The 11,114-nt window shown below is 43.2% G+C and overlaps 1 protein-coding gene across 1 annotated transcript; it reads right to left on the reverse strand.

Moving 5' to 3' along the window:
* Positions 1-3,756: 3,756 nt before the first annotated feature.
* Positions 3,757-10,616, reverse strand: LOC104529353 (phosphoinositide 3-kinase adapter protein 1-like). Its single transcript, XM_010173640.2, has 7 exons — positions 10,558-10,616; positions 9,379-9,584; positions 7,739-7,811; positions 7,249-7,404; positions 5,498-5,568; positions 5,201-5,310; positions 3,757-4,111 (listed from the first exon to the last, which is right to left on the reverse strand). Exons 2-7 carry the CDS (start codon positions 9,520-9,522, stop codon positions 4,057-4,059), a joined length of 609 nt encoding a protein of 202 aa, XP_010171942.2. The 5' UTR covers positions 9,523-9,584; positions 10,558-10,616; the 3' UTR covers positions 3,757-4,056.
* Positions 10,617-11,114: the final 498 nt, after the last annotated feature.

Below are 11,114 nucleotides of genomic sequence, written 5' to 3' on the forward strand. Positions count from 1 at the left end.
AAGCGCCCCCAGACATAACGAGCGGTGATCTTTCTGTCAGCACTGCCCGGGAAAAAGCCCGCAGACCTGCGTGTGGACTTGGAACCAGCTCAAGCTACAGCTCCGAAATAAAAAAAAAATCCCAACCCTCCCAGCCAAAAAGCTCACGGGATTACACGCTCATTGATGGGCAATTTTTAAACTGAATACAGAAATAATTTTCAGAGGCTATCAAACATAATATTACCACCCCCCCCCCAAAAAAAAAAAAACAGAGGGGCTACACCATCTTCTCAAATAACTGCACAAGCCAACAAATACGCCAGTGATGAGCTCCCTGCTGGCACCTGCTATACGTGCTTTGTAGGAATTATGTGAAAACATTTTCCTGTTTACCACTGACCACCATATCTATACTAAAAAGCTTTACCCCTTGTGGTCTACACATCAATCTACCTTCCCTGAACATATTTCAGCAAGTTATGTTTATATGAAGCCTTTTCCAGATAGGAAACTGCCTCTTTTCAGTAGTCACAAGGTCCCTGTAGAGAGAGATACTTAAAAAAAAAAATTCAAAACCTCTGTTTATATTAAAAAAACAAAACAAACAAACAAACAAAACTAAACCAAAACTAGACAGCTTTGATAACACCATATGTTTCTTTCTAGTTGTTGCATCTCAGTCCAGAACAGAGTAGCTTACCCTTGGGAGACAGAGAGAAGAGGCTTCAGCATCTTCAGCACTTAAGTCTCTCAGTCAACAACAGGGCCAGCCAGAGCCATCTGCTGCAGCAGGTTTTGTGAGGCACGCTGCACAAAGACCAAACACTCTCCCTGGGCCAGCCAGCTGCCGCCTGAGCTTGGTAGACTGGTTGATGGCCCTACAAGTGGCCAGGCCATTTTACTTTGTACCAGCAATTTTATTATCTGTTCAGTCCCTGAGTTCTAAAGTTCGACAGAAACACACTTCATTCCTGTTTTCCCCCCCAAGCATATTCCTGAGTAACCAACAATCTGTATGCATGCAGTTTTCTTCTCCAGGCTCTTCTGAGGTTCAGTTTCAGTGCACTTCTCATCTTAGTGGGAAGCAATACACACCACATGCTCTCCATCACAACTGGAGTCTACACATACAAGGACTCCATACATTGAGACATCAGAGGATTAAAGCAACTAAATGAAGCCAAAACAACATGGAACACACGTTTTGGTAGCTAAGAAGATGCATCTCTGCTGGCCTGCAAGAGACATGAAAGTCATGCCTGCATCCCAATTGTTTACCTGCCTTCAACAGTGAAGCCATTTTAGTGCTGTTCCTTTTCTCCTTGATAGTGTGATAGTTTTGCTGTGATTGATCAGTGAGATACCTAATTAATCCAGGATAATTTACAAAGAAACCAAGAAGGGAATGCCTGAGACTACCAGCTGCATCTTCCATTTCCCCCTCTTATGCAGTGCAGAAGGGGCCTGAGCAGACTCCCACCTGTCCAAGGCAAGAGCCCCACTAGCATTTGTTTTTGTATGACAGGTCAGGGCAGACTAAGGATGTATCGAAGCTGCAACAGGAGAGGGACTGAAATGCTACTTACAAGCTGCTTTTCAGCAATTCAGATATAAACCATCTCACTGCAGTACTAACAATAAAAATCCAGTTCAGAGCCATGTTATTAGGATTGTGCAAAGGCAAATGTTCAGATACAGTTCAGAAACCCCTCCCACAGAAGACATTTGGCTATCACATGCAGGGGGTGCAGAATTAAAAATTATCTGGGGAAGAGGGATCCCTGGGCTGCTTCAGTCCAACAGCTTTGAAAGGAAATCACCTGCATGACACACTTTCATATTTTTCTCTTCCCTTCCTGCCTTGTTACAGTTTACCCCACATCCTACATCTGGCAGATGTGGAAGCAGATAAATTCCTCTTACCATATTATAGCTCCAAGCTCTGGAGCAGATCTGCAGCCAGCACTACAGACATGGTCAACATTTGAGCAAAACCAGGGAACTGTGTGTAAACCAAAACATGTGAGACAGCTGAAGACAAGCTGTTGAATTTCCCCTTTTACTTTATTTATTTTATCCCTGTTTCCTTCATTTATCCATGCTACTATTTTGCTCATTTTAGCACCAAAACCTCCTTCTCTGCTTCCAGTTTGACTGAATAGTGCCAGGAATTTGGTTCTGTTCCAAGAACAGAAGGCAGTTCCCACCTCACCATTCCCCTGGCTACTGTGAAGAAGGAGCAAACTGTCAGTGAGAGCCTGTAATGTCAGAATTACTGGAGAAGGCACTAAGGTCCTTTAAAATAGGAAAAAAAAAAAGGGGGGGGGGGAATCACCTCTGTAGATACAGGTCTGCAGCACAACACCTGCAGCCCTCTGTCATCAAAAGGAGAGGCTATACGACCTGTATCTGGAGTCATACCTTATGAATTTAAGGTGCAGACGATACTTAGCTTAAGCCTATGCCCCTGAGAACAGCAGGGCTTGACCACCTTCATTCAGTGCTGGTTGAGTCACAGTCGCTGTCTGTCACTCCTGCAGCTCCGCACATTTGTCACTCTGCAAGAGAAAGGAGCTGCAACTCCATCACCTGCTCTCTTACAGATTAAGGGGAGCCTACATGACCAGACAGAAGCTTTATGTGTCCTACCTGTACCTGAGGGATCACCTAATACAGATCTATCTATGTCTCTCTCAGGGCTGGAAGAGGGAGAATGGCTTGAAAACCCAGTAGATAAGGATGCCTAAGTCTCTGCCCTGAATGTTACCTTGCAGAATTCCCATCCATATCACTCATGGACAACCAGAGCCTTATACTTGTACCCCCAGGGCCAGGATATGCAAAGAAGACTGCAAGGTCTGGAAGAAAAAAATAAAAAGAAAAAACCCCCCAAAACATCTCACTTCCATCATTTGAGTCCCTTGAGATGAGGAATCAGAATTAATTTCTGCTTTACATGCTTTCTACATTTGGAACACAGAGAGCCAAAGCAGGAAGCTCTCCTCAAGTTTGTAAGCCCTCAGGCAGAAAAAAGGCTGGACACAGCTATTGCAGATTCGCATGGCTAGAAAGGAAGAGTACAGCAAGCAGAGGGCAGCCCCCAGGCTGCCTGTTTCCACTGCAGCAGGCCAGCTACACAGCTGGTATTTGTGAGGTGTGTGCATTTATAATTGGAGACTCGCTATACTGTTCCAGAGCATGAAGTGCAACACCTTCATATTGCTTCTATAACAAACACACGTGAGAGATACAGAACACAGCATCGCCGACAATTCCTTCCTCTAATTTAAGAGGTCAGTCATCTGATCTCAAGTAACAACATACCCACCTCCTTCCCAAAAAAAGTTTTAAGTACAGTTGTTTTGTGATACAGCACAAATCAGGTCCCACATCAGCTGCGCCTTTGGAATTTTCATGCTAAATGCAGTACACACACCACCTTGTTAATGTCTCTCCTGTTCACAGAGGGAAGGGGAAAGGGAAAGGTGTTTTCAAGGCTGTCTGCAAAATACATTCTTGAATAAAGACAACTTCTTATCCTCCAGTGGTTTAATGATTGCTGGAGGGCGATTCTACACCTTCTGAAAGGTCAGTATGTCCAGTGTCACACCAAACAGCAGTATATTCACCTGCTCCTGCTGTAATGAGTGTTCTTCAAACAAAGTCTTCAAACAACTTATTTTCTTTACTTTTTCAAGCATGTTTTCCAGTCAAGCCCTCATAGGGCTTTGGTAACAATGATTATCAGGATTTAGTTTCTAAAACAACAGGAGTTTTTTTCTTGGGCAAAGGGAAACTTCATGTTGCAGGGCTGCCAAGACACGCATCAGCGTTCTCCTTCCCAGCCTTGATACTTTGTCTTGAACTCCCAAAGCACCAAAATTCTTCCAAGCAAAAAAGTTACAGAAGGCCAAGAAGTCTCAGTGAAAATCATGGGAAAAGTCACCAGAGCTTTAGGGAGGAGGAAGGGGAAGAAAACATTTGGCTCCCACTTATAAATAATTTAAAACAACTAAAAATATCTGTACAAACGCATATACAAACACAAAAATCTCATATTCCACAGATGTAGATTCAGCGACCTCTTGGGGGCACAGGTGGAGGATAAAAGCCTTCACAGCTTACAGGCCTGTAAAAAAATAGAGAAAACAAGTGCATTCAAAAAACCAGTAGATAATAGGGTTCTGGAACAACACATTCCATGCAATAACATCTTATCTAAGAATACTGTACAAGCAATAGTCATACAAGAAGAAAAACAAGCTATCAGTGATTCAGCAGCAGAACAGATGCCAAGGTGCTGGAGCCCTGTTCCTGTCCAAGTTCTTTCTTCTGCTCTTCAGCTGCAGTAATTCTATTAGTGGAAAGACTTGCTATAATACTTGGTTGGAGTAAAACTTTGATAGTATAGTAGCTTACTCCTGTAAATCAGATCAAGAGCAACAGGAACAGATAAAAAATTAAAAATCTTTTTTTTAAAGTAACTACAGATAAATTCCAGATATATTCTTGCCAGAGCCAAGCCAACATCCAGAACTTATTGCACCCACACATTAGTAATTACTATTTTAACAGCTGTAGAATTTTATTAACATCTGTACTTAGATAAGCCTCTGGGGCCTGGACTTCATGGACCTAAACTGGTGGGACCAAAGGAATATTTACAAGTTACTTAAGCTCACGGTGGTCTGATCAAATCAAGGCAAAACCCCTCAACACCTTTTATAAAAAAACACTGCAGTTATTAATTTGAGGTCAATCATACATGTAAACAACTGTGCTTTGGAGGGATCTGAAATTTGTAAAAAGAAAAGAAGTCCAAGGGAATGCCAAAAGGGAATTCCCTCTACACTACACTTTCTGTGTGCCAAAAGGATCTTCTTGGGAGGATCAGGTACTAAATCTCTGCTAGGGGCAGGATGCTACTCCACCTGTGTCAGTCTTATGGCAAGCATTGTGTGCTTCAATAGCACTGCCCCTTGCAGGGTGTGAACTGCAGCAACAGCATTGCAATAGGCACTTTACCAACTAGGAAACCAATTCCACCAAATATTACAGATGACAAACAAGGATTTTACAATTCTTAACAGTGTGTGTGTATAGATAATAGTTTGGTAGATTTTGTTGAAAGACACATTTGCTTCCTGCCTTGCTTTCTGCCCAAGGCTTCCGTATTGATTCACTGAAAGCTCACGTCTGAGTTGCATTTCAGCTTTACCTGCTTGCACCTCGAGGAGGCACTCTGGGAGGCCTTTCTGGGAAAGGCAGCCTCTCTGCTTGATGGCCAACTGGGCTGCGGCTTCTAGTTGTTTCTGGGACTTCATTGTCCTACAAAATGAAGAAGAGAGGTTGCAGACCAGCAGAATTTGGTTCTTGCTAGCTTCACAGCAGAAGTGAGTGCGTTTCGCCATTTCTGCAAATGCAGTGTCATCCCTGAGCTCCTTTTCTTTTGCATGAAAACAAAGCAATGTACTTAAGAACAGCGGACCAGAACATAGCAGAGGTGAGAGCTTACCTCACTGTCCCCTTCCATCCCACTGCTGACACTCAATATGCTCCGAGTGCTGGAGCGGTTACTTGCACTACCTGGAGTGAGTAAGCAAGAGAAAACAAACTGATTATTAAATCCTGATGATCTAACTGCAAATCACTAACTTGGGACTCCTTCTAACCTCTTGCTTACCTCTTGCACACATCATTTAATGCTTGTTTAGATTAATTTATTTTTGCTGTTATTTTTCACATGTTCAAGATCCAAACAATGGTATTTCATAGGACACAGACTACAGGGCCAAACCATTCATTTTCGCTTTCTTTCTAGCAGATTTCTGCCCTATCGAGGTCCAGGCTTCTGGTTAAGTACTCACAACCATAATCTAACTGAAAGGATCCAGTGCCAGTATCAGCTGGCAAACCAGGTAAATATTTTCACAAGTGTTACACACTCAACATTTATGTATATTTAAATTATCAGTCCCCATGTCCTTAACAACTGCATGGAGGCAGATGGCTCTGAGCACTGTGACACATTCACTCCTGGAATAAGTGACTGCTTGAGAGGTTATTGTTCCCAACAGCTGTTCACCACCTCTTCTCACAACAATCCTTTCTCATCACAGGAATGTTTCCTAGTTTATTTCAGAGATAAAAATGACAAGTCTGTTCAAACAATCTTCAGCAACCATTTATGCAAACCCATTTAACTTGCATAGACTGCCAGGGAATGCTTTTGCAACCAGTCATGTCATCTCTGAAGGAGACAGCAACTCACAAACATATCCTACACTGCTATGGCTGGTTTCAGTCATAAATGCATAACATTCTATAGGACTGTGCAGTACTGGGACACTAATGTTCAGAAACCTATACTTTGAAATGAGGCTAGAGAGGTTTTCTCATAAGATGCAGTTCCTCCCTATCCCTGGTGAGGTAACTCTCCTTATCAGCTGGTACAAACAGCAGCATTTAAGAGTGCTAAATACTGTGTTAGGGTCCCTTCTGACAATCATGCCATGGGAGAGAGCCAAGCTGCACACAGTGAACTCTGCTGCCTCTGGCACCTACTCTGGATATATCCCAGCTATATCTTGCCAAGAGCCACAAAGGTAGTAACCCCACTGGGACTCAGTTTTCCTTTCAGAGGACCAAAATGATCTTAATGATTTCTGCAAGAATTGCTCAGTCTGTGGTAATAATGAGAATACAGGAATTTAATTTGCACAAATTAAACTTAATAAACAAAGATAATAAAAATGTGCAGACTGTCCAAGTCACTCAAGAAGTCCCACAGCTACCAATGAAAAACGCTGTCCTTTAACGACAATAATTGAGGAAACAACATGTAGAGACTGGTTCCCAGCCTGCAATATAACTATGCCCTTCAGACCAGAAGAGAACACTGCCTGCTGAGAGTCACAGCAAGGGAGCATCCTTTTTTCCAAGATAGCCGCTGCCATCTACTTTCAAGAACTGAAGACAGGTGATATGCCTTCCCTGAGAAGGCTCAAGGGCATCTTTCTCTCAGCTTTCAGGTTCTCTTCCTGCAGAGATGCAGACACAAGATGCCCAAACCACATGATGTACCTGGAGTTGCTTTTACAGTTTTGAGAACAGTCAGCCTGAGGTGTGCAGGGCTTGGAGTAGCAGTGTCAGTACTGGGATTCAGGAACATAAGTCCTGTCCCCTGAGCTAACTCCAGAGTCAGGCTGGGGAAGTGCTTTCCATCCAGCTTTCCTGTAGAGAGGGTGATGTTCAGGGTTTGCTTACTTGCTGTGCTGGACGTGCTTTCTGTTTTCCAGTCTCCTCGCTTTAACTCCTTTTTTGGTGGGAAAACATTTTTCCTGGGGGCGTATTCATATATTCCACATTCCGGTTTCCCCAAAGTATTATGAGAATGTCGAATGGGTACTGTAATTTCCAAGTCTGGAAGGGAAAATGAGCAGCTCAGAAGGATCTGTGCAAGTATAGCCTTTGAGACACAGCTTTGCATCTGAGAACAAAGTTAAACACAATCACATAAGGGTGATCATAACTGTCCATTTATGAATCAAGATTCACTCCACAGATGTGGGCATCCTTTCCTCAGTCTGCGAAATTGAGGAGTAAAGCAACTTTCCTATGTTTTAGCCAACAGGCACATAGATGTGAATATTAAAATAACACATAACTGCAAAACACACAGAGATTTCTGTCTGAAGAGCCTATTAATATTGTTAGCTGCTTCATTACCAGAGATGTCAGAATCAGAGACTGTTACCTGCACTTTTGTCTTTTTTTTGCTTCTCCATTTGCCTCCTGGTTATGCTGTCTCGTAGCCGTTTCAGATTTTCCTAAAAACATCACAAGATATTGTCAGGGCTTTGGATAAAGGAGGATGAGCAGCTTTCTAACAATACCAATATTATATTTCAGCTAACTTCGCAATCAAGCTGTAACAAAGCCTACTAGACCTGGCTGAAGTCCAAACCATGTCAACAGGTTTTAATCTATTCCCTTCAGAAATCCATGCATGCCTTTCAGAAGCCAAGTTTTTTCAGATCTTCATTGTGTACTTTAAGATCAAGTTCACAGACTCACTGCCAGTTGCAGATAAGCAGCACATTTCATTTAGAACTCCCTCTTCTGTTTCCACTGTGTCGCTGACACAGAAACAAGACCCCTGATCAAGTAACTGCAGTCCTTTCTGTACTAATGAACAGATAATTCTTACTGCAGGGAGAGAGGAGGCTGCCATGCATCCTAGAGTCTGAGGGACAATTCAGAAAGAATTCAGGTTGTCCCTACTGAAGCAAGAGGGGACACCTGGAAACGTAACTGGGAGCAAAGTCTTTTTATCATTGTGTGTCAGCATACTGCACCTTACAGTAAGGAAAAGTGTGGAGTCAAAAAAAAAATTTAAAAAAAAGACAACTTTTCCAGCAGGGAAATACATGCACCCCTGAATTGGCAGGAAAGCAGATGGAGCAATTGCTGTACCATGAGGCAAGGTCTGGAGCAGAGACTTTGAAAGCTGCTCATGGGATGGGGCACAGAGCATGCCACTTCATTTCTGCTACAGAGATCTACTAAAGCAGCACTGTGTTCTTTATTGACAGAAGAAAGGATTCCTCTGGCTGTTTCTGGGTAGGGAGGACTCTTCCAAATGAGGAGGAAAGTCTTGGCTTTGTTCTGACAGCTCCCAAAACAGTGTCACATACCAGAGACCAGCACCTTAAGCGTAAGAGCAGATTGCCACAGCACAAACAAAAGGCACCAAAAGAAGCAGGTAGTGGTTTTATAGAGGGAGCCCCACTCTAACTTAAGAATGGAAATTTTAAACTATGACTGCTAGTTCCACCAGTCATTATGTTGCTGCTGCCAACATAATGGCTCCCTCATTCAGCCAGGCCACCCAAACACTGTGCTTCCACTAATGACTATCACTAAATCTTGCCCAGCTGCAAAGAACATGTAGTCCTGGAGCCATCAAACACCCAGGGAGGGATCAGACCATCTACAAGATAGGACTTTAAAGCAAATACATCACCTGGGACACTGAATCTTCACTGATCTGAAATGGATGAGAACTGACAAGCTAAACTTTCACCACAGAAGTCCCCTGCCAGGAGGTGGGCGATAGGTGACCTCTAGAAAGGTAATTTATCCAAATGGATTTGGCCCAATTCCTAGTGTACAGAGATCTCCAAAACCTAACAATACTACTGCAAGACAAACAGATCTGAAAAACTGCTGCCTGCTTGCTGCTGCATGGGAACAGCTTCTCCATGCCAGGAGAGAACTCAGCTTGCTGGGGGACTTCCTACTCCAACCAGGAAAGAAACGTACCCACACTGAACAGCTTGTGATATGTACTTAGAGAGACAGCTGTATTTCTTGAAGAGTGGAATAAGCCTGTACCTGCTGGAACCGGAATGATTCTGATCTCTTTTTCTGGTTCAGTTGCCATTCCTTAAAATGAAGTACAGCTTCATCAACGGTGAGTATGCCCATTTTCACTTGCTCTTGTAATGTAATCAGCTGCCGTTGACCTGGGGTTTTCATTCCAGCAAATGGATCATATATGCTTGATTGAGACAGGTCCCTTACAGGCCTGACTATTGTCTCTGAAGAGAGAACACCAAAAATATTATTGAACTTGTGGCATCTACCCTCCTCATTGAATACAAAGAAACTCAAGCACCCTTGATACAGCAGAGATGTAAAAAAATCAGTATTACAGACTGAATGTTTCTCTAACAAGAAGAGTGTTTTGTCCTTATGCCATCCTGCTATTTGTTAGGGCTAAAAGCCCAGCTGAGGGGTAGCCTTGTACGCAAATATGTCCCAGAGATAATAGCTGTTCTTAAAAATATAATTTAAGTGAGCAGCACAAAATGTACTCCTTAAAGTGCTCTGCTTCCTCACTGCAAAAATATCGCTCTCCTCAGCAATCCACAAAACAGAGCTTTCACTCTGGCAGTCACAAAGATAAGACTCTTCCTAGGTGATGTGTGCAGTGTAACTCCAGACACAGAAAGGTGAAAACTCATCCTGCTGGTGCTGGCGCTTTGTAACTCATTTGCAACACAAAGAGTTTTTGACACATGAGATAAAAAGCTCAGGTGTGGTTCCTGGCACTCTGATAGTGCACAGAATAAGAGCACAGTTTTGGAAGTGCAGAGATCAATGGCAAGCAGTTCACTAAAGGTTAAATCCCAGGAAATAATGATCAACAGGCAGTGGCTATATCCAGGAGATCAAAAGTAGGCCATCACCTCCACAAAATAATATGGGTCACAAGATAAAAAAGGACTTCAATGATCATTATAATTCTGACTGAAGATAAATTCCATGACAGGGGATATGTACAGTATGTGATGAAAGGGTACCCCCCTCACAATCTGCAGTTCTAAAAAATTTCCTATGTCACATAAGGTCAGAAAGGTTGGGCCATTCATATGACTATTAGCCCCAGCACCTTGCACTGTTGCACCCCAACCCCAGCACTATTCTGTCACGTTTCACACAAATGAAGCTACCTCAGCAGATCTGCTTTTGGATTACTGGGAAGATTTTCAGGGTAAACTTCTGACTTACCTTTCTTAACCCTTCCTCTAGGGATATAGAGATTCTCAGGTCTTTGAGCTTTCTGTGCAAAAACTGTAAAACAAACACTCTTTAGATACTGAAATGCATCTCATTAAGACAGAAGTAGCAAGGAAGAATATGGGAAGCTGTATTGGGTTTGCGTGGCAAGGTTTTGGTAGCACAGGGGGACACATAGGGGTGGCTTCTGTAAGAGAAGCTGCCAAAAGCTTCTCCCATGTCCGACACTGCCAATGCCATGCCAGCCGGCTCCATGAACGGACCTACCACAGGCCAAGGCTGAGCCAATCAGTAACGCCTCTGTGATAACATAATTAAGAAAAAAAAAGGGAAGAGAGGAAAAAAAAGATGCACACTTTGCAGTTAGAGAGAGAGGAGTGAGAAAAAGGCAACACATTTTGCAGCTGGAGCGAGAGGAGTGAGAAGATGTGAGAGAAACAACTCTGCAGACACCAAGGTCAGTGCAGAAGGAGGGGGAGGAGGTGCTTGAGGTGCAGGAGCAGATTCCCCTGCAGCCTGTGGTGCAGACTATGGTGAGGCAGGCTGTC

Source organism: Antrostomus carolinensis, unplaced genomic scaffold, assembly GCF_000700745.2.
Source record: "Antrostomus carolinensis isolate BGI_N321 unplaced genomic scaffold, ASM70074v2 scaffold29358, whole genome shotgun sequence".
Classification (NCBI taxonomy): Eukaryota; Metazoa; Chordata; class Aves; order Caprimulgiformes; family Caprimulgidae; genus Antrostomus; species Antrostomus carolinensis.